This window comes from Oratosquilla oratoria, chromosome 11, assembly GCF_046742065.1.
Source record: "Oratosquilla oratoria isolate Oo_2021 chromosome 11, ASM4674206v1, whole genome shotgun sequence".
Classification (NCBI taxonomy): Eukaryota; Metazoa; Arthropoda; class Malacostraca; order Stomatopoda; family Squillidae; genus Oratosquilla; species Oratosquilla oratoria.
This window is the reverse complement of record NC_134787.1, coordinates 62,191,561-62,216,011: the sequence shown is the minus strand read 5'-3', so window position 1 is coordinate 62,216,011 and position 24,451 is coordinate 62,191,561. Positions and strand designations below refer to the sequence as shown.

At 36.6% G+C, this 24,451-nt stretch overlaps 2 protein-coding genes across 8 annotated transcripts in view; one reads left to right on the top strand and one right to left on the bottom strand.

Moving 5' to 3' along the window:
* LOC143029861 (protein spaetzle 3-like) overlaps positions 1-2,358 on the top strand; it is a 135,541-nt gene extending 133,183 nt beyond the window's left edge. For 2 of the 3 annotated variants that reach the window (XM_076192977.1, XM_076192979.1), the window contains exon 6: positions 815-2,357. In XM_076192977.1, coding sequence (XP_076049092.1) covers positions 815-977 — 163 coding nt within the window. In that variant the 3' untranslated portion in view covers positions 978-2,357. Of the gene's footprint in view, positions 1-814 lie in introns of all 3 variants that reach the window. The other variant, XM_076192978.1, reaches the window with a different exon arrangement.
* A 230-nt stretch (positions 2,359-2,588) lies between these two features.
* Positions 2,589-24,451, bottom strand: part of LOC143029858 (organic cation transporter 1-like) — a 35,970-nt gene continuing 14,107 nt past the window's right edge. For all 5 annotated transcript variants that reach the window (XM_076192971.1, XM_076192974.1, XM_076192972.1 and 2 more), the window contains exons 7-13: positions 17,631-17,799; positions 17,157-17,229; positions 16,576-16,685; positions 16,345-16,389; positions 15,966-16,180; positions 15,487-15,662; positions 2,589-10,518 (exon numbers count right to left, since the gene is read on the bottom strand). In XM_076192971.1, coding sequence (XP_076049086.1) covers positions 10,249-10,518; positions 15,487-15,662; positions 15,966-16,180; positions 16,345-16,389; positions 16,576-16,685; positions 17,157-17,229; positions 17,631-17,799 — 1,058 coding nt within the window. In that variant the 3' untranslated portion in view covers positions 2,589-10,248. The remainder of the gene's footprint in view (positions 10,519-15,486; positions 15,663-15,965; positions 16,181-16,344; positions 16,390-16,575; positions 16,686-17,156; positions 17,230-17,630; positions 17,800-24,451) is intronic.

The following is a 24,451-nucleotide window of genomic DNA, read 5'->3' as shown; positions in this document are numbered from 1 at the left end:
TAAGCAATCTCTGGAAGATCGTAGAAAAAGGAAGATCTAACAGAGGTATTCAAATGGGTCAAGGGTTTCAACAAGGGTGATGCAAGCAAAGTCATCATATCAAGACATCAGGACAGATGTAGTAATGGGGGTAAATTGGGCAAATTTAGAAATGAAATAGGCAAGATCTGGTTTACCAACAGTGGTTAACAAATGGAATAGACTTGGTAACCATGTAGTGAGTGCTGAAACTATTGGTTGTTTTAAGAGAAGATGAGATGACTCTGGGTAGGGATGACAGGTAGTAAGGGGTATGGAACTGCCTAGTGTAGGCCTTATAGTCTCTTGCAGTCTCTTCCATTCATATGTTTTTATGTTCACATGAGCATAGGACTGAGAAAAAAAGAATAGGTGACTTAAACCAAAAACTGCCTTCCCAATCCTACTATTAGACATCTAATTTTGCTATTTATTTTTAATGTTATCTTTAATATATGATATATAAGATTTTTTTATTCTTGTATGAAAATATATACTTCAGATTTGGATGTATGGTGATTAAGCACTCCAAGACCACAGTGTGTAGCTGAAAAAGTTAGATATGTGTTGGAGATATGAAATGACATTTTTGTTTCTCCCATGGGGGGAAATATGCACATAGAATTGAGAGGTCCTTTTATTTCACAGTCTGATTTATACCATGACTCACCATTATGTCTGTTAGACCTGTTCTTATAGTCAGTGAGTCTATTGCAGACACTAAAAAAGCCTAATACTTTGTAATTTTTGTGTATGAGCCAGCTAACCCTTGTTTTGTGTTGCCTTGTGTCACCAGCAGGAAACAGTCGACAAAGCGGTGTGGGGGAGAATGTTCCTGTGAGCAGAAGTACAAGTACCACAGGCTCCTGGCCTATGACCCTGAGGACGACTGTCGCGGCATCTTTATGGACTGGTTCCTGTTCCCCTCATGCTGCGTGTGTCGCTGCAACCCTCCCTAGATACCTCGAGAGATTGGGTGAATCGGTGGGTGGGAGACCTACTGTAGTCATTTGCTAACACTGACACAAACACACACACACCACCACTATGGCAGTCGGGGTTCAAATCCTGCCCAGGGCTGAAATAATTTTAGTATTGCTGTGCTACATGTCATTACTCGAACTTTCATGGGTGGGGAGTTGGGCATATGTGTGTGTGTATGTGCAAGGTCACAGCGTTACCCATAGATTGGTCATATATGAGCGCTGAGCTCTTTTCTGGGAGGGAAATAGCTGTCAATCATGAGTCCAACACATGATTCTAGACCATTGTGAGTAACACACACATGCACACACACCTACATACATCAGTCATATAAAAGCTATGTGCTCTCTTTCAGGAGGGAAATAGCTGTCGATCACAAGTCCAACACATGATCCAAGACCATAGTGAAACACACACACACACATGCACACTTGTGGGCACACACACACACATACACACACATGCATACTTGTGGGCACACACACACAAACACATTTATATACATATATGTACTATGTATATATTTCTACATAAATCATGGCGCACTTATACAAGAATGTTTTGTGTATTAAAGAATCTGTTATTTTCAATTGTAATTTTCCAATTAACTTCTGTTTATATGATGATAATTCATAAGAAATACTCATTCCAGTTAGTAGTCATAGTCTGGAAGAAAATCCTAACCCTTTGGCATGAAAATTTGACTTGTATTTATGCCAGCTGCTGCTAGGTGATTCTTTTCAGCCAAGAGAAACATTTATAGATATCAGTGTTGAAAACTGTCTCAGTAAACCCTCTGACGTCTATATTTGAGTTATATTTATTCTAGCTGACACCAAGCAATTTTCTTCAGCTGAAGAAAACTTTATAGACATCAAAGGGTTAAAAACAAAAGATGTGGAATACAATATTAAAAGAAAATTATATAATGGGTACAATCTTTTACATATAGGTGATATTCTCATATTCATAGACTCTATTTTTAGTTTATTATGCGTTCATCCTGCAAATTGAAATGAGTATCCACCCACCATGAATGACAGAAATTGTTCTGAAAGTCTACCTTGCCGCTAGAGTATTCAACATCATTACAGTCCATGCCACAATGTAACCATAAGTAGAACAGTGTCTGTACTGGCAAATATGTGCTTGAGAGCATCACTAGTTTTCACTTGATATCTGTCACACATGGTCACTTTAAGATACTGCCAGTAGCTATCTGCTGTAAAATGATTGGCACTGCTAGCCAATCATTTTAGTTGTAGACAACTCAAAGCATATTATGGTAGTCTATTACACCTGTATTGCACTACATCCTGAGAGAGAGAGAGAGATATATTTTTATATATAAATAGATATATATATATATATAGTTTGATATATATATATATATATATATATATATATATATATATATACATATATATATATATATATCAAAGTTAATACTGGCCACATGGTAGGATCTAATGATAGCAATACTATTCCAGGTGTTGTTGGTCATGTTTCATCATACAGTGATCTGGTTTTGGGTTACAAGTCACTTTGTGACTCAAATGTGTTTGTGGTATTCCGAGTAATTCAAGGTTTATCTTTAAAAGACACTGTTTTATCATATAGGCTGTAATACCTTACTTTTGTATGAATGTTACTAGATAATTGCCATATGTAATAACTAGCGCACTTGTGGAAAAAAAACAAACAAAAAAAAAACAAGAAATCCGTCCACTATTTATTGCGTAAATTTTGGATCAGTTATAGAATTGTAGCAGATTAAGTATTACATCAGCATTAGGCAATAGCATAAGTTTAGGGTAACTAGTTATATCTACAGTAAAAGGAGTGAGATGTGAATGATGAGGGTATGATTTTGTAAGATACAAGGGGCATTAAAACACATGAGATGCACGTCAACTCTGAGTTTTCTTTTCCTCCAGTTTATTTTCTTTTTTTGGCTTCCTTGTACTGTTTTTGTTGTAGCTCTTTTTTCCAGACCACAGTAAGAAATATGGAAATTTTTCCGTATATGGTTCTAATCTTTATTCAGATTTTCAGCTCTTTAGTACAATTCCTTCTATTCTTGTAGATGAAAGAGGTGGAGTAACAGAACTGTGTCATGATATTACCCCTAGCGAGGTGACACGATACCCCATCTGGGTACCAAGGTACCCATTCACCTGAATGACACCCTTCCTACTACCACTGTCATCTTATTTTGAAGAAACAAGCAGTCAGCCTTCTCCCCCACCCTCACTTCAGTCGCTCTGCAGCCAAGCGGTAGTTCGGCAGTTCGGCCTGAATAACTGTCCTCAGCCAATCACTGGTGAAGACGTCAGCCTAGTTCCCCTATATAAGCTAGGCATTCCTAAGACTCGACAGACTCGCCTCTAGCTAGCTGCCAGCTTCGCCCCCTCTGGATTGAAGTAATCATTACTTGGACAACCGACGACTCTACATGCCAGGTTTCAGTCTTACCCATTCTATATTTTCTACATATCTCATTCCCCATTTATTCTTATTGTGTTAGGATTAATATTATTATTGTTTTGTTAATTTATGTTGTCTGTTTGATTATATTTCATATTGAAATATTAAATGGTTAACACTGTCCTCTGTCTTTCGGCATACCAATAGTCTGATGTGTATCTATATCCCCATTTTAACTTTGTTGGGGCTTGGGCACTCAGTATGCCTTTATGGTTAATAAGTATCTTTCCAGCCTGAGTCATAACAACTGGTAAAGGAGAGATTTAGGGAATGATAAGAGAATTCAAAAGTGATCAACATTCATTTTTGAGTAGAATTAGTCTCAATTCATAAAAAAATACTGTGACATAGTCTGTACAGATATCCCTAAATTCCCTGAAATATGGACTGCACAAGTTTTATGCGATGTATATCTTATATGGAGTTGTGTAGAAGAGGATTTGAAATTTATACCAATGGGCAATCAGTGACTTACTTATTCCAGTTATCTCAACACATGGAGCAACACTGGTGGCTTCTTTGTCAATAGTGTCTCTTGTATGATGCTAACCTCAGCCTTCTTGTCATAGATACATTACACTGCCCAAATCAGTACAGGTAGGTGAATAATGTATAGATATATGTAGTATGTGAAGGTGTGTTAGGTTTTGCTAGTCTTGAGATGGAAAGGAGTATAAATGAGAGGAGCTTTCTGAGAAAAGAATCCTGGAATTCAGGAATGGTAAGAATGAAGGTGATGTCACTGGCCATCTCATGTTAATTTCAACCTTGTTCCTGCAAGGATTATCAGCACCTCTTGCATCGTAGTCCACATATCAAAAAGTGTAACAAAAAATGTCCACTGGAATAATACCTCCAGAAGAGGAGAAATGCTATAGAGAGAAGGGGATGGAATTTTTTAAGTTGAAGAGACAGGTTCAAGCAAGACACACTTTACATAAAAGAATCCATGAGTAAGGAAGCCATGAGCATTCCAGGAACAGACAGTAATTTTAACACCTTAGTGTGTCCAGAGGGTTCTCCAAGATAAAGAATTGGCCTGGAGTTAATTAGAGAAAGATCCTTGAATGTGGCAATGTTGTCACAATTATTAATTGAGGGTTAACTAAGCCAGTTTGATCAAGATAGTTTTTTTTTAATTCTACTATTCAGCATTTAAAAAGAATTAAATCATTTGATGTTAGCCAGAAGAAAAGAATAGTATGAAAATAGATGTATACTGCAAGTAATAAAGAGGTGTATATGCTAAAAGCTAAGACTGAATAAGGAACATATAAAGAAATATCTAGAATTTTTGTTAATACCTCTTTTGGAATAATGAACTAGACACATGCTATCAACACAGTCTAAAGTATCCTTGTTTTGTATATTTCATTCTCACACTGCACTTGTTAATGTGTTTATATAGTGATGAAAGTAAAAATGGACAACAACGCCACAGTGACAGGCTACTTGCATCGTTTAATGGACAAAAGGTCTCAAGCCACACTGGGTTAGGCCATTTACACTTCTGAGCATGCATATCCCAATTATTAACATCTTTGGCATTCCACCCCAACTAAAGAAGATATAAGAAACCTCAAAATGTGCAGATATACTGGTCTAACAGATGAATATTGGAAACTTCAGTTCCACATTGAACTATGAAGGAAAAAAGCCTTCTGCAATTTTGAGTGATTAGTTATACAGATTGTCAGAATGTCAACAGCTATCCAGTTTAACAAGAAAGTAAGTTTAAGTGGTTCTTAGCTCATAGGTCATATGTAAAAAGGTTAATGGGTGGCACTATCTCTGTGCAGCACTGGTTCCCAGAATAACCATATTTTCTCTCAAAAACTGGAGAATTTAAGGAGTATTAATCTAAGCTTTCATGAGTTTGAAGTGAATCGGATACACTAAATTGAAATATTCTCAGAGTGAATACAAACCAAAAGAAAATCAATGACCTTAATCTTTAAAAGCAGAGCTTTAGCCAAGAAGGAATGGACAATTTGGCCAACCATGTACTCAATGAATGGTGGTAATATTTACTGTTTTGTGCTTGTGCACATGTTGTGAATGTTATTGACACTTCATTGAAAGGCAGAGGTTGAAAATACTGTAATCTAAATTAACCTAACAAACTAATATGTAAAAGCTAGAAATGAAGCACAAACAATTTGAAGATTCGTATCTTAGCCTATTGTGAGGGAAACTAGTTGGTAATAAAATCAGATTCTATTTCCAGAGCTGGACGTGTTACTGCCAGACAGGTAGTGCATTGACAAAAAAATCTGCGTATACATATACTGCATACCGCTCTAAGGAAATTAAAATTGGTAATGCTTTGACAGAAATTCACAACAGATTTTTTTGGTAACACACAACCTTTCCGGCTGTACCGCTCTACCTGTTCAGTGGCCACGCACCCAACTCTGTCTATTTCGTATCTTTTTATTACAATGTTTCCCAATATTCTTAATGTCACAAATTATATATATATGTATATTTACCTAGTTGTATTTTACAGGAAGGGGAGCTATGCTCATGGTGTCCCGTCTTCATATCTCATTTTATTAAACTATTTTTAAATTCATGTATTGTTTTTGCACACACCACTTTCTCATCTAACTTGTTCCAAATGTCTATTACTCTGTGAGGAAAGCTGTTCTTTTTCAGATCTCTTCTATAGCTGTCTTTCTTGATTTTCTTTCCGTGTCCTCTTGTATTTCTATCATCCCATTTCATTAGATCCTCTCTATCAATAATTTCTATGCCTTTCATGATTCTGTAAATAGTTATCAAATCTCCTCTCTCTTCCTTGCTCTAGTGTCTGTAGCTCAAGTTTTGTTAGTCTCTCTTCATATGATAGTTTTGAGAATGTTGGTGCCAATTTTGTAATTGCTCTTTTTATTCTTTCAAGTTTTGTTATACATTTTTTTTTGTATTTGGTGACCACATCGTTGCTGCATATTCCAATCTTGGTCTTATCAAAGTGATTAGTATTTTCACCATTTCTTCATCCAGGTATGTAAATGCCACTTTGATTGTTCTTATTAAATTATAAGTTTCTCCAAAAATCTGGTTTATATGTTTCTCAGGTGACATATTATTCATAATAATGACTCCCAGGTCCTTCTCATTTTCAACTTTTTTTATTCCTTCTTCTCCCAATTTATATGATCCTATTATTCTTTTTTTGCTTTTTCCAAATTCCATTATACTACACTTTTTAGTATTGAACTCCATCTTCCACTTCCTACTCCATTCCCATACTTTATTGAGATCACTCTGTAGTGACTCACAATCTTCTTCCATGAATAGTTTTGCATCATCTGCAAAGAAACTCATATAACTTTCAATTTCTTCATCCATATCATTAATATATATAGCAAACATTATTGGGGCCAGAACTGTTCCTTGTGGAACACCACTTATTACTTCATCCCAATTTGAGTGTTTGTCTCTTATCACTACTCTCATTTTTCTTTCTTGCAAAAAGTCTTCCATCCATTTAAGCAGTTTGCCCTCTATTCCTCCTTCAGTTTCTAATTTCTTAAGCAACTTCCTATGTGGTACTTTGTCAAAAGCTTTTTTTAGGTCTAGAAATGCACAATCAGCCCATCCATCTCTTTCTTGTATTATATCTATTAGCCTTGAATAGAAACATATTAAATTGGTGACGCATGATCGTCCTTGTCTGAATCCAAATTGCCTTGGATTTAGCATGTTGTTTTTTCCAAATACTTTACCCATCTACTTTTGACAATTCTTTCATAAAATTTTGCTATTGTACTTGTTAGAGAGACTGGCCTATAGTTGGTAAGGTCTTCTTTATTTCCCCCTTTATGTATAGGTACTATATTTGCTTTTGGAACTTTTCCTTCTTTCAAGGAACTGTTTATTATGTTTTGTATTTTGTCTGCCAGTTCATTCCTGCATTCTTTCAAAATCCAGTTTGCTATTTCATCTGGTCCATGCGCTTTTCTGACATCAAGATTACTCAAGTGTTTCATTATTTCATTCTTTATTACTTCTATTTTTTTCATAGGGGGGACTTTCTCTTTCCATTCAATCTCTCCAGGTTGTATGTTCTCCCTTGTAAACACTGATTTAAAATGCTTGTTCATAATTTCTGCCATTTCTATTTCCTCTGTGTTTTCAACTCCTCCTTGTCTTAATTTCTCTAAATCTTGTTTGTTTTTCAGTTTGTTGTATACAAATCTGTAGAATAGTTTTGGTTGATCTTTACATTTTTCTATGACATCTTTTTCATATTTTCTCTTTTCCTCTCTGCACACTTGTACATATTAATTTCTATAACAAGTATATATTTTCCATTTTTCAGGTCTTTTGTCTTTCTTCTATTTGGTCCAGGCTTTATCGCTTCTGTCTTTTAACTCCCTACAACTTTTGTTGTACCAGCACTTTACATATTATTATTTTTTTTTTTTTTTTTTTTTTGGGGGACATATTTTTCCACTCCTTTTTTTATGAATTTTTGTCAAAATATTCCATTTCTCTTCCACTGTTGTTTCTTCTTTGTATGTTCTTTCCCAGTTTTCTTTTTGAAAGAATTCTCTTATTTTATCCAAATTTGTTTTTTCATACATCATTCTTCCTTTTCTATATTGTTCATTTCTTTTCATGTATTTTTCCTCGTTTAGTTCTAGTTCAATCAATATGTGGTCAGTTTTAATTATTGGTGTCTTATATTCAATCTTTTCCAATATTTTAGGTTTAGATGTGATTATTAGGTCTAGTCTCGATGGTTCTTCTTCATTTCTATACCTAGTATTCTCTTGTATCCATTGTGTCATTGTATGGTCAATAATCATCTCGAGTAGAACATTTCCTCATGAGTCATCTCCACCCTTTACTGTCATCTCTTCCCAGCAGACTTCTTTGCAATTAAAGTCACCCATCATAACTATTCTTCCTCCATCTTCCTTTATCTTATTAAATGTTATCCTTGTGTTTTCTAACATACTTTTATGTTCACTCTCTTCCCACGAGGCTGTTTTTGGAGGCACAAAATTTATTACAAACTTTCTGCTCTTCTTATCTCTGTCTTCTACTTTGATCATAATCATCTCTACTGTATTCTTTCCATATGTGACACACCTCACATTTATATCCTTAGTCAGGAACATAACTCCACCCCCTTGTTTTGTCTCTCTGTTTCTAATCCAATAATTATATGCATCATGTCCTACACTGTTGGGTAGCAATGGACCTTTTCATTTTGTCTCTACAATTCCCATTATGTCCGGTTCTTTTTCCTTCAGATAATCATTCAGTTCATTCAATCCTGTTATCAATCCATCTATATTTGTAAGACACTCTTAATTTTCTGCTACTTCCATTGTATTTTCTGTTTCCCTTTTGTTTTTCTCTGGTATGGCCCATCTCACTTTGATATTCACTACTCTCCAATAGAATTTCTCTTTTTCTGTCTCTGTTCTGTTCTCAATTTTTTTCCTTAGCTTCTTGTCTTTTCATTTTTTCCTCTCTTTCCTCTTTATTCATTTCTCTTTTTATCCATACCCTTTTATATTGTTCACTGTTTGCTAGTTTCCTTATTTTTGCTAAGATATTCTCTGCTGTCTTTTGTGACCTGAATTTAATCTTAATTGGTCTGGTCTTATCTGTACTATATTTTCCGAGTCTAAACATCTCTTCAATTTGTTTCATGATTTCAGGTTCATCTTCCTGAACTAATTCTAGTAAACTGCTTACCTTTTCCTCTTTGATTCTTGTGGTTCTATTAAGATTATACTTCTCTTCCATTCCTAATATAATTATACATTTCTTTTTATCTGCTAAGTCTCCTACTATATTCTCCTTCTGTCTCATCACTTTAATAACTGAGTCTTCAGTTTGTTCTTTCATTTGCTGTTTTATTATGTCAGTAAATGCAACTTTACTTTTCACTTGGATTTTTTTTCCAACCCTGTGCTTCTTTTGCTATGGACTCTCTATTCTCTTTGTTTTTTAATTCCCCATTCTCATCTTTTACTTCTTTTAACTTTTTAATTCTTCTATTTCTTTAGTTAGTTTTTTGTTCACCTTCTCTAATTCTTCCAATTTTTCAACTCTCTGCGCAATCTCTGCCATTTTACCGAACCTACTCTCCCAATGTTCGGTCATTTTCTCAAGTTTTTCCTCAAGTCTTGCTAATTGGGGGAGGTTGGTATCCCCCCCCTCATTAAATCCCTGGAAATTATCATCCTCACCTTCCATTGTGCTGCTCTTATCTATATTTCTAATCTTTGCATTTTTGTTAATCCCTTCTCCAAAATCATCGGTCCTTCTCTTGTTTACAAGATGCCTGGCCTCCTGGACCAAGTCCTCCCCTTCCTCATTTCCTTCCATTTCCCTCAGTAATCCCTCCCCTTCTCCTTTTTCCTCACCTTCCCACTACACCATGAGCTCTCCCCTTCCCTGTAAATACAATAAGGTACTTCCTTGATGTTGAGATCCACGAAAATTTAACTTTTTCTTCGGAACTCCAATCTTTGCCCTCCATACGACGAATGTGTGTGTGTGTGTGTGTATATACTGTATATATATATATATATATATATATATATATATATATATATATACATATATATTTATTCAGCTAATTTAAATGATTGACTCTCATCATTTAATTGTAATGATCTACAGATTCCTGATATGCAATGAAGTATTTTTTCCATTGTAAACTATTGTATAGCAATAACCAGACCATTTCTACTTTAAACCTTAGTTAGCATGGCAAATGATAACACATCTTCATTTTTTAATCTCATCTAGTCTCATTGAGGGCTCTTCGTTCTCATTCTTTTCACCTCCTTCTTCACTGGTATCAACTTCTGTGTATTGCTTGAAGTTCCAATGGTGAATCCAGCGTGTTAGAGGTCGATTTTTGCCAAGGTCGTTTGCTTCCTCGTAGGTCTGTGGGAGGGGAAGGCCTATGGTCTCATGCAAAGGAATAGCGGCCAAAAAACCCACCACGGAGAACATCAGCAAGATCCAGTACTTGAAATCCGCTCCATATCCGGCCTGGAAAGATGGGTATGATTTTTTTTTTTTTTTTTTTTTTTTTTTTGTATTACTAGAACTTAATCATATTTATATAACTACATACTTCACTTAATTATTTCATAATATGATGTACATATTAGGGGGCAGAAGGGTAAAACTCCTTTGGAGTGGACAAGGTGCAGGGATGACCCGTCATCCAGAAGGTACTAAGATAAGAGGGAGGGTGGAGGGGTGTGGAGTGTATTCAGGGATGGAATGGGTAGCCTTTTCCTTTTTGGCTACCTCCGTTGTAAGGGGAAAAAGCCTTGGTATATGTATGCATGATATATATATGTAAATATATATATATATATACATATATGTAAATATATATATACACATATACATATATATAATATATACACATATACACTGCTTCTGACCCAGGGCAGTGGACAAGGTGCAGGGATGACCCGTCATTCAGGAGGTGCTAAGATAAGAGGGAGGGTGGAGGGGTGTGGAGTGTATTCAGGGATGGAATGGGTGGGAATGATTTTATGCCTTTTTTTTGGCTACCCCCCTTGTAAGGGGGAAAAAGCCTTGGTATATGTATGTATATATATATGTATAAATACATGTATGTATATGTATACATACATATATATATATATATATATATATGTATATGTATGTATATATATATATATATATGTATATATATATATATAACACTGAATGGGTCCCAGTGATTACAGGTACATTTTAAGAACAACAATGCACTTTAATTCTAAGCCATCAAAGGCCAACATGCTGAAATTGAAATGTGGTACTGCCCAGGACTTGAACCCGGCATCCTCATGACAAGTGCGGCAGTGACTTACCAACGAACTTGTCATGAGGATGCTGGGTTCGAGTCCTGGGCAGAACCACATTTCAATTTCAGCATGCTGGCCTTTGATGGCTTAGAATTAAAGTCCATTGTGGTTAATGTATATATATATATATATATATACATATATATATATATATATATATATATATATATATATATATATATATATATATATATATATATTGAGACATTCTGACAGGTTGAATGTAAGCGGAGTAGGAAACACAGGAGTCTTAGCCTTGAGTTTATTCCTGACTAGTTTTGCAGGTACACTTTTTCAAAGGAATGGGTTTACAAAGGGGCTGTGGGCATTTTATACATGGGGTGGACCTCACTACCTCCTCGTGTTACCATAGTTGGTGACGAGTGTGAACATTACATTGTAGCTAATGTAATAATGATAGAGTTTAACAATTAGATATGATGACAATACTAATAACAAAGAAATGATTAATAGTAATTGTAACAATAATAATGATAACAATGATAAAAAAATTCATATATGTGTGTATGTATATATATATATATATATATATATATATATATATATATGATATGATATGATATGATATGATATGATATGATATGATATATGTATGTATGTATTGAACAGCCAGGGCGACATAACGCATCCTTGACGAAGTCCCACCTTTACCTCGAACCACTCACTCTCTCCATTTCTAATCCTGACACAAGCTCTACTACTCTCATAAAAACTCTTGACAGCTCCTAAAAGCTTTCCTTTTATCCCATATATCTGCATAACCTCCCACAGTGCCTTTCTGTCTACCCAATTGTAAGCCTTTTCCAGATCCATAAAAGCCCAAAAAACATCCTTCCCCTTTCCTATAGCTTTCTCACATATTTGTCTTACCACAAAGATCTGATCTACACAACCTCTACCCATCCTAAATCCACACTGTTCCTCACCAATTACCCCCTCTGTTCCTCTTCTAATCCTCTCAATCAAGATCCTCCCATAAGCCTTCCCAACTACATTTAACAAGCTAATCCCTCTGAAACTACATTCACACTTGTCCCCTTTTCCCTTGTAAAGTGGAACTATACAGGCACTCCTCCAGTCTTCCGGCACTCTACCCTCTCTCCAGCAAACATTAAATAACCTCACCAGCCAGTCCACCATCACTGTATCTCCTCTTTTTAGACATTCTGCATGGCATCCATCCAGACCAGGTGCCTTACCTGCTTTCATCATCTTAACAACTGCCTTCACTTCATCCTTCCTTATTTCTCCTCCATTTTCCTCCCTCATCACGGTCATTTTCTTAGCATTTCCCACTGCAACTATCTTTCCCTCCCTATCCTCCCTCACATTTAGCAACTCCCTAAAATATTCTGCCCATCTTCCCCTTACTGCCTTCTCTTCCATTATCATCTCTCCATCTGCACCTTTTACCTTTTCTTCTCTACTTGATTTGCCTCCTCTTCCTCTCTTAGTTTCTTTCCAAACCATCTTTTTATTACTTTCAAAATTTTCTGTCATACTCTTACCCCATTTCACATCTGCTCTCCTCTTTGCCTCCTTTACCTTTTGCTTTACTTTTCTTTTCTTTGTACCTCTCATATGACTCCCTCGTCCTATTTTGTAACCAATCTGTGAAAGCTCGCTTCTTCTCTTCTACAACCTTCTTTGTTTCCTCATCCCACCATTCACTACCCTTCCTTCTATTTCCTCCTGTCCTTCTTGTTCCACACACCATCCTTGCACACTTTGTGACTCCCTCCTTGAACCATCCCCATTCCTCCTCCACACCTAGCTCTACTCTATCCTTCACTCCCTCCCACTCCTCCTTCAGCTTCTTCTTGTACTCCATCTCCTTTTCCTTTTCATTTAAAGAGTTCACTCTAAGCACCTCCCTACCTTTTGTCCCTTTCCTCTTTCTCCATCTATCCTCCACTCTCAACTTACCTTCCACCAAAAAATGATCTGATATTCCCCCACCCTCTTCCCTTAGCACATGTACATCCTTAATTCTTCCTATCATAGTCCTATTTACCACTACATAATCCATCAACGCTCTATCTACAACCCTTCCATCCACCACCCTCTCCCATGTGTACTTATGTTTGACTTTCTTCCGAATCACTGTATTTGCTATCATCAACTCTATGTCTAGACACATTTCTGCCATCAACTCTCCACTACGATTCTTTCCTGGAACTCCATATTTCCCAACCACTCCATCAATTGGACCATTTCCTACCCTAGCATTAAGGTCTCCCAGTACTATTACATTGACATTTCTCCCTAAATCCTCTATGCACTCATTTAAATCTATCCAAAAGGCCTCCCTTTCTTCTACACTCTTCTCACTGCCAGGCCCATAGGCACTTACAAAGACCCACATCTCCTTTCCCAGTTTCACCTTCATCCACATTATCCTTGAGGAAACCTCCTTCCACTCCACTACACGTTTACCTATCTCTTCACTCACTAGAATAGCCACCCCTTCCCTCCCTCGTCATCTCTTCACTCCTGATAACCTCCCACTTACATTCCCAAACTTACACTCACCCTTCCCTTTCAACTTAGTTTCACTCCAAGCCAACACGTCCATCTTTCTTCTCACAAACATACTACCTATCTCTTCCCTTTTACTCTCATCTGTACCACATCCACGCACATTAAAAGACCCAAACCTTAGGGTGCTGTTCCGAAAACTCCCAGACCCTCTTATGCCTTTACTTTTTCCTTTAGGAGTGTCCCCTGTGGGGCTACAAGGAGAAGGATGCCTAGTCCCACTCCCCGTCCCTTTCTTCTCGCCTCTTACGATCCAAGTGGAAATACTTGGTGGCAGTATTCTTTTCCCCCACCACAGGGAATTCCCCCACAGCAGAAAATGAATACTCAGATAAATGGTACAGGACAGCAGCAAGGGGTTGGGGGACAGCATAACGGAGGGACAGTCGTAGTATAAAAGTGTCATCATTTCTCTATGAAGATTTTTCCTCTATCATAGACAAAATGATGTGTGACTCTGGTCCGTAGGGGCGCCCCATATAGAACCTAAAGTATCAACTGCATGCTACTTTACGACAATAACAAGCAGCCAAATACCCCATATACACAGTCAAACCCTTGTTTTCTCGAAAATTCGTTCCAGTTCTCGTACATATGAAAAGACAACAGTTGTGGAAATTGCTTCAGAGAACGAGGAAGAAAGGGGAATGTGCCTTTTTCGGTGATAAAATACGTAAATGCAAAATGGGGTGAGCTGCAAAATTTTGTGGAGAAATATCACCCTAACAAAATGTCTCCAGCATGTTCAATGACAATGCCTCGTTCCTTTTGAAGCAAATCTTGTAAAAACGCTAGAAACAGACCTCTCTGAACATGTTTCTGCAACAAGGGTCCAGTGACTTCAAGTTGTTGTTGTTGTTGTTGTCGTTCCCTAGACTGTCTGTCCGAGCAGTCCCGTCTCCCCAAGGAATGCCACTGCCGAAACTGGGTTTTCCCACAAATCCTTTATAGAGTGTATGTTGTGTTGTTTGCGTGCATGATTGTGTATAATGCAGTCTTCCATTATGTGTTGCATGGTATGGGGTGAAGTGTTACATCCTGGGCAGCTGTGACCTCAAGCTGTGACCTCAAGTTGGTTCCAGTGGCAGTAAAAGATAAAGAACGGAGGTAATCCATGACAGGAAAGTACACCCACAGTGGGCCTTGATATCAAGGCGGGTGATTCCTCTTCCAAACAATAACCACTCCTCCCTCTCCCCTCCTCACCATCTTCCATACGCTAAGGATCTTCAGTAAAGATAAAAATGATGCCAAATATTCATTTATCCATTTCATTTCTCATTTATATTTATTTCTTGTTTTCTGTATGTAAAACTATAGTTATTCTATCAAAAATATATATTGTCAATATTTTTGGGTGTCTGGCACGAATTGATTGGAATTACATTATATCTTATGGGAAATATTGCTTCAGTTATCGCACATTCGGTTTTCGTCAGACTTTTTTAAACGAATTGATCACGAAAACTGAGATTCCGCTGTATACACGAGACAGGGAATAATAAGGGAGGGAGAGAGATAAAAGTAGATAGACAGAAAGACAGATGTAGAGAGATTGAAAAATTAGTCTAACCGTATTGATGTAGGGTGCAGACGACATTGTAGTGAGGCCAGACACGACGGCCATTCCGAAGACAATTGAGCGCACTGGCGTCGGGAAGAGTTCGTTGCAGAATAGGAAGAGCACATAAACAGCCTTTGCGACGAAGAACTTGATGAATGTGACCAAAACCATTAACACCCATTTGTCTGTAAGAGAAATTTGAAATGTTTCAAAATATATGTGTATGTATGCATTGTGTGTGTGCGTGTGTATGCATGAATGTGTATGTGTGTGTGTATACGAAGATGTATGCCTATGTGTCCATGTGTTTGAATGTGTAGGCCTATTTGCGAATATGTGTGCATGCGTGTACTTGTTTTGGACACGTTTGTAAACAAGGTTTTCACTTGATTGAACTTAAGATAACATGCATATGAAAGTAACAAATGCCGATATAATATGTAATTCTATTTCCATTGTTTATATTAATTTGGAAAAAAAAAACTTACTCTCGGTGTTCAGAGCTGCGGCAAGTGAAAAGATTGCCGAGGAGAAGAAGGCAATGTGCATAGCTGCCTTGCGTCCAAGGTAGTGCACTGCCAACCAGCCTACTAGGTTGGAAGGCAGTTCAGACAGCGCCAAAATGGCAAAGCTAAGGGCTTCGTTCTCAGGTAGGATGGTGACGTTCAAGACCACAGAGGCATACATGGTGTCGACACAGGCTCTGAAGAAAATCCCGTCAATTAGATTGTATGGCTTGGTCAGGTTAGTTGAAATGCATATTGTTATATATTTTGTGAATATGTGACCATGTTTTATTTTTCATCAGAAAATTCCTTCGTCTCTCCTGATTTTCTTGAATTTCCTTCTCTCTGTATATAAACTTACCCGTGTATCATTACCATGAATAGGCTGAGGCGTAAATTACGATATCTGAAAAGAAAGGTGAAAATATAACGTATGTGGTTTTGTAAAAGGCTCCCATTTATTCTGTTAGTCTTCAATCAAACAAGAATTAGGACAAGGACCTCTCATAATCAAAAACAATAATTAATAACTATAATTAATAATTAATAACCATAGTTTCAGGATGACTGCAGCTCACGTAGAAATATTTACCTAATTAAGTCTGTGATGGTCCCCTTCTTCTCTTCTTTGTCACATATATTCTTCAATCTTAAGATAATCTCGTTCTTCGAAGGCACAGGTCGGCCATTCGTCTTTGCAATCTGAGGACGATATTTTCGATACAACTAGTAACCTAGGTTGGCACGTTCATTTAAAAAAAATTATTACGTAAACTCACTTTTGTTTTATGTTAAAAGCTCCAGGTTTGACTCGCATGATGACTTATTACTGATGTCATTGTTCATTACATTATCATATGTTGTAGTCTAAATTTGTGACTACAACACATCTGTGAATACATGAACAGTGTTGCCACTACGATATATGCCAGTTCCCACAAATGAGTGAGATTTTCTCCAAAAAATTCCCACGAGGAAATCTGGATTTCCACATTTGCCCACAAAAGGAAGTATTATATACACAAATAAGTTCATTCCAACATATAATTTGCTAACACAACATCCCATGTGAGCAAATTTCTCCCACAAATTTGTGGAATATTCCCACAAAATGGCATCGGTGACATGGACAGCAGGAGAATGATCCCAGATGTCTTTAACCCTTAAACGTACCTGAAGCATAATATCAGCACACTCATCGTACCTCTCCATAGCCAAGAGCCAGCGTGGAGATTCGGGCAGAATCCTGGAGAAAAAAATCATTCATTGGAAAGATAGGTGAAAGAGAGACCGTGACATTTACATAAACACAATATACTTAGTCACATCCAAGGGGGAAAGCTGTATGGAATGTATGTGACGTTTTGTAATCATCAAGGCTTTACAATTCTTGAAGGATTCTGAAGATCTGTAAATATATTTCCTTTATATTCCACTCCCCTCCACCCTCCTCCCTCCCTCTTATCTTGCTACCTCCCGGATGACGGGTCATCCCTGCATCCTGTCCACTGCCCTGGGTCAGAAGCAGTGTCGCAAGACACAGCACATTCACAGCAAAGCCGCTTCATGAATTCGGCGACCCCGCCCTCTCCGTCCTCCCATGCATGGCATCATGCAGGAGAAACACGGGTCAAAGTTTTACTTTACCTCCAGTGAAGAAAGATTAAGAGGCCAGGGGCAGTCCCGGCAAGTGTGAAATAAATCCAGTGAGGCACCAGCCAAGTTAGGAGAGCCGTGGAACACATTCCCAACGTCCATACCATGAAGGCCAAGAAAGAGATTAGAGATCTCTTCTCCACAGATATCAACTCCAGCACTGTATTGGTGTTGAGAGACATATTTTAGGAGGATTCATCGTCTATTCATCATCTAACGCCACCATTATTTTACACCTATATATATAGTCATACATGCATATATACATAAGTTGTTGTTGTTGTCGTTCCCTAGACTGTCTGTCCGAGCAGTCCCGTCTCCCCAAGGAAGGCCACAGCCGAAACTGGGTTTTCCCACAAATCCTTTATAGAGTGTATGTTGTGTTGTTTGCGTGCATGATTGTGTATAATGCAGTCTTCCATTATGTGTTGTATGGTATGGGGTGAAGTGTTACATCCTGGGCAGCTGTTCACAACACGGTCGTCCAGCCTCTTCTGGTAGCTTAGAAGTGCTGGGTGGTGACCGCATCGCAGTCTGGCCAAGTGGACTCTGTCCTTTCGTGGGAGAGAGGATTCAGAAGGGTGGATATCAGGGGGTCTGGCATGCAGCAGTGTGTTGTCTTTCAGTGTGTTAATGGAGCGGTGAGTGATATGATTATGAATATGTTTCCGGAGGCTGGTATTTGGTGGTTGTGGAGGAAGAGAAGAGAGTATCTGTGCGTAATAAAGGTCTTTGGGTGTAGTTTTAATGTTTCTTGGTGTGTGTGGGTGTTCTGCTATGTAGTGTAGCGGGTGTGATGTGTTTGTGGTGGCTGCAGCAACCACCCCTGGCCATCAGCTATATACATAAGTAGATACAGGCAGATACATACACACACACATACACACACACACGTACACACATTCGTCGGATTGACGGCGAAGATTGGAGCTCCGAAGAAAAAGTGAATTTTTCGTGGGTCTCAACGTCAAGGAAGTACCTTTTTGTATTTACAGGGAAGGAGAAAGCTCGTGGTGTAGTGGGAAGGTGATGAAAAAGGAGAAGGGGAGGGATTACTGAGGGGAATGGAAGGAAATGAGGAAGGAGAGGACTTGGTCCAGGCAGGCAGACGCCATATAAACAAACGTCAATTTAGTGACGATGAAGGGACTAACAAAAATGTAAAGATTAGAAATATAGATAAGAGCAGCACAATGGAAAGTGAAGATAACAATTTCCAAGGGTTTAATGTGTGTGTGTGTGGGGGGGGGAAGCCAACCCTCCCCGATTAGCAAACAAGAAAAACTTGAGAAAATTTTCAAACATTGGGAGGATAGGTTCGGTGAAATCACAAAGATCACGCAGACAATTGAAAAATTGGAAGAATTAGAGAAGGTGAACAAAAAACTAACTAAAGAAATAGAAGTATTAAAAAGACAGTTAAAGGAAGTAAAAGATGAGAATGAGGAATTAAAGAGGAATAATAAAGAGAATACAGAGTCCATAGCAAAAAAAACACAGGGTTGGAAAAAAATCCAAGAGAAAAGCAAAATTGCATTTAATGATATAGTAAAACAACATATGAAAGAACAAACTGAAGACACAGTTATTAGAGTGATGAGACAGAAGCAGAATATATTAAGAGACTTAGCAGATAAAGAGAAGTGTATAATTATATTAGGAATGGAAGAGAAGTATAATTTAAATAGAACCACAAAAATCAAAGAGGAAAAAGAAAAAGTAAGCAGTTTACTAGAATTAGTTCAGGAAGATGAACCTAAAATCGGGAAACAAATTGAAGAAATATATAGCTTGGTTAATATAGTACAGATAAGACCAGATAAATTATGATTAAATTCAGGTCACAAACGACAGCAGAGAATATCTTAGCAAAAACAGGGAAACTAGCAAACAGTGAACAATATAAAAAGGTATGGATAAAAAGAGAAATAAATAAAGAGGAAAGAGAGGAGGAAAAAATGATAAGACAAGAACCTGAGGAAAAAAACGAGAACAGAACAGTCAGAAAAAAAGAAAGAAATTCTATTGGAGAGCAGTGAATATGAAAGTGAGGAAATGGGACATAATAGAGAAAAACAAAAGGAAAACAGAAAATACAATGGAAGTAGCAGAAAATTAAGTGTCTTACACAAATATAGATGGATTAATAACAGGATTGAATGAACTGAATGATTATCTGAAGGAAAAAGAACCGGACATAATGGAAATTGTAGAGACAAAATTAAAAGGTCCACTACCACCCAACAGTGTAGGACATGATGCATATAATTATTGGATTAGAAACAGAGAGACAAAGCAAGGGGGTGGAGTTATGTTACTGACCAAGAAGGATATAAACGTGAGGAGTGTCACATATGGAAAGAATACAGTAGAGATGATTATGATCGAAGTGGAAGACAGAGATAAGAAGAGCAGAAAGTTTGTAATAAATTTTGTGCCTCCAAAAATAGCCTCGTGGGAAGAGAGTGAACATAAAAGTATGTTAGAAGACACAAGGATAACATTAAATAAGATAATGGAAGATGGAGGAAAAATAGCCGTAATGGGCGACTTTAATTGCAAAGAAGTCTGCTGGGAAGAGATGACAGTAAAGGGTGGAGACGACTCATGGGGAAATGTTCTACTCGAGATGATTATTGACCACACAATGACACAATGGATACAAGAGAACATTAGGTATAGAAATGAAGAAGAACCATCGAGACTGGAACTAATAATCACATCTGAACCTAAAATTGTGGAAAATATTGAATATAAGACACCAATAGGTAAAAGTGACCACATATTGGTTGAACTGGAACTAAATGAGGAAAAGTACATGAAAAGAAATGAACAGTATAGATTAGGAAAAATGATGTATGAAAAAACAAACTTTGATAAAATAAGAGAATTCTTTCAAAAAGAAAACTGGGAAAGAATATACAAAGAAGAAATAACAGTAGAAGAGAAATGCAATATTTTGACAAAAAAATTATAAAAAAAAAGGAGTGGAAAAGTATGTCCCAAGACAAAAACAAGAAAAAGAATATGTAAAGTGCTGGTACAACAAAAGTTGCAGGGAGTTAAAAGACAAAAGAGATAAAGCCTGGACCAAATGGAAGAAACACAAAAAAACTGAAAATGAAAAATATATACTAGTTATTGCTCTTTGTATTCTTTCAAGATTTTATATATATATATATATATATATATATATATATATATATATATATATATATATTGTACTTGGTGACCACATCATTGCTGCATATTCCAATCTTGGTCTTATCAAAGTGATTAGTATTTTCTTCACCATTTCTTCATCCAGGTATGTAAATGCCACTTGTTCTTATTAAATTATAAGTTTCTCCAGAAATCTTATTTATATGTTTTTCAGGTGACATATTATTCATAACAATAACTCCCAGGTCCTTCTTATTTTCTACTTTTTTATTCCTTCTCCCAATTTATATGATCCTGTTATTCTGTTTTTGCTTCTTCCAACTTCAATTATACAACACTTTTTAGTATTGAACTCCATCTCCCACTTCCTACTTCATTCCCATACTTTATTTAGATCACTCTGTAGTGATTCACAATCTTCTTCCGTGTTCACTTTTTTTTTATATAGTTTTGCATCATCTGCAAAGAAGCTCATATAACTTTCAATTTCTTCATCCATATCATTAATATATATAGCAAACATTATTGGGGCCAAAACTGTTCCTTGTGGAACACCACTTATTACTTCATCCCATTTTGAGAGTTTGTCTCTTATCACTACTCTCATTTTTCTTTCTTGCAAAAAGTCTTCCATCCATTTAAGCAGTTTGCCCTGTATTCCTCCTTCAGTTTCTAATTTATTAAGCAACTTCTTATGTGGCACTTTGTCAAAAGCTTTTTTTAGGTCTAGAAATGCACAATCGGCCCACCCATCTCTTTCTTGTATTATATCTATTAGCCTTGAATAGAAACATATTATATTGGTGACGCATGATCGTCCTTGTCTGAATCCAAATTGCCTTGGATTTAGCACGCTGTTTTTTCTAAATATTTTACCCATCTACTTTTGATCATTCTTTCACAAATTTTTGCTATTGTACTTGTTAGAGAGACTGGTCTATAGTTGGTAGAGTCTTCTTTATTTCCCCCTTTATATATAGGTACTATATTTGCTCTTTTCCAATCTTCTGGAACTTTTCCTTCTTTCAAGGAACTGTTTATTATGCTATGTATTTTGTCTACCAGTTCACTCCTGCATTCTTTCAAAATCCAGTTTGCTATTTCATCTGGTCCATGCGATTTTCTGAACATCAAGGTTACTCAAGTGTTTCATTATTTCATTCTTTGTTACTTCTATTTCTTTCATAGTGGGGACTTTCTCTTCCCATTCGATTTCTCCAGGTAGTATGTTCTCCCTTGTAAACACCGATTTAAAATGCTTGTTCATAATTTCTGCCATTTCTATTTCCTCTGTGTATTCAACTCCTCCTTGACGTAGTTTATCTAATTCTTGTTTATTTTTCAGTTTGTTGTTTACATATCTGTAAAATAGTTTTGGTTGATCTTTACATTTTTCTATGACATCTTTTTCATATTTTCTCTTTTCCTCTCTGCACACTTGTACATATTCATTTCTATAACTAGTATATATTTTCCATTTCTCAGGTCTTTTGTCTTCCATTTTGTCCAAGTTTTGTCTCTTTTTCTTTTAACTCCCCACAACTTTTGTTGTACCATCACTTTACATATTCTTTTTCCTGCTTTTGTCTTGGGACATACTTTTCCACTCTTTTTTTTTTTTTTTTTTTTTATAAATTTTTGTCAAAATATTCCATTTCTCTTCTACTGTTGTATCTTCTTTGTGTATTCTTTCCCAGTCTTCTTTTTTGAATAATTCTCTTATTGATAAAAAAAAATTTCATACATCAATCTTCCTTTTTTAATTTATTTATTTTCATGTATTCTTCCTCATTCAGTTCCAGTTCAACCAATATGTGGTCACTTTTACTTATTGGTGTCTTATATTCAGTCTTTTCCACTATTTCAGGTTCTGATGTGATTATTAGTTCCAGTCTCGATGGTTCTTCATTTCTATACCTAGTGTTCTCTTGAATCCATTGTGTTATTGTTCAATAATCATCTCAAGTAGAACATTTCCCCATGAGTCGTCTCCACCCTTTACTGTCATCTCTTCCCAGCAGACTTTTTTGCAATTAAAGTCGCCCATCATAACTATTTTTCCTCCATCTTTCATTATCTTATCTAATGTTATCCTTGTGTCTTCTAACATACTTTTATGTTCACTCTCTTCCCACGAGGCTGTTTTTGGAGGCACATAATCTATTACAAACTTTCTGCTCTTCTTATCTCTGTCTTCCACTTCGACCATAATCATCTCTACTGTATTCTTTCCATATGTGACACTCCTCACGTTTATATCCTTCTTAGTCAGAAACATAACTCCAACCCCTTGTTTTGTCTCTCTGTTTCTAATCCAATAATTATATGCATCATGTCCTACACTGTTGGGTGGTAGTGGACCTTTTAATTTCGTTTCTACAATTCCATTATGTCCTGTTCTTTTTCCTTCAGATAATCATTCAGTTTGTTCAATCCTGTTAATAATCCATCTTTATTTGTGTAAGACACTCTTAATTTTCTGCTACTTCCATTGCATTTTCTGTTTTCCTTTTGTTTTTCTCTATTATGACCCATTTCCTCACTTTGATATTCACTACTCTCCAATAGAATTTCTCTTTTTCTGACTCTGATCTTATCTCGTTTTTTTTTCTTTAGCTTCTAGTCTTTTTGTCTTCTCATCCTTTCTTTCCTCTTTATTCATTTCTTTTTATCCATACCTTTTTATAATGTTCACTGTCTGCTAGTTTCTCTAGATATTCTCTGCTGTCGTTTATGACTTGAATTTAACTTTAATTGGTCTGGTCTTATCTTTACTCTATTTTCCGAGCGTATATATTCTTCAATTTGTTTCACTATATCAGGTTCATCTTCCTAAACTAATTCTAATAAACTGATTACTTTTTCTTTTTCCTCTTTGATTCTTGTGGTTCTATTTAGATTATACTTCTCTTCCATTCCTAATATAATTATACATTTCTTTTTATCTGCTAAGTCTCTTACTATATTCTCCTTATGTCGCATCACTTTAATAACTGTGTCTTCAGTTTGTTCTTTCATCTGTTGTTTTACTATATCATTAAATGTAATTTTGCTGTTCTCTAGGATTTTTTCCAACCTTGTGCTTCTTTTCCTATGGACTCTGTATTCTCTTTATTATTCCTCTTTAATTCCTCATTCTCACCTTTTACTTCTTTTAACTGTCTTTTTAATTCTTCTATTTCTTTAGTTGATTTTTTTTTTCACCTTCTCTAATTCTTCCAATTTTTCAACTCTCTGCGCAATCCGTATAAGTTGACCGAATCTACTCTCCCATTGTTCGGTCATTTTCTCAAGTTTTTCCTCTAGGCTTGCTAATCGGGGGAGGTTGGTATCCCCCCCCCCTCATTAAATCCATGGAAATTATTATCTCCATCTTCCGTTGTGCTGCCCTTATCTATATTTCTAATCTTTACATTTTTGCTAATCCCTTCTTTACCAAAATCATCCGTCCTTCGTTTGTTTACAAGTCGCCTGGTCTCCTGGACCAAGTCCTCCCCTTCCTCATTTCCTTCCATTTCCCTCAGTAATCCCACCCCTTCTCCTTTTTCATCACCTTCCCACTACACCACGAGCTTTCCCCTTCCCTATAAATACAACACAGGTACTTGTGATCCTCGAAATTCTTGGATAACTCCGGAGTCCGAACTTCG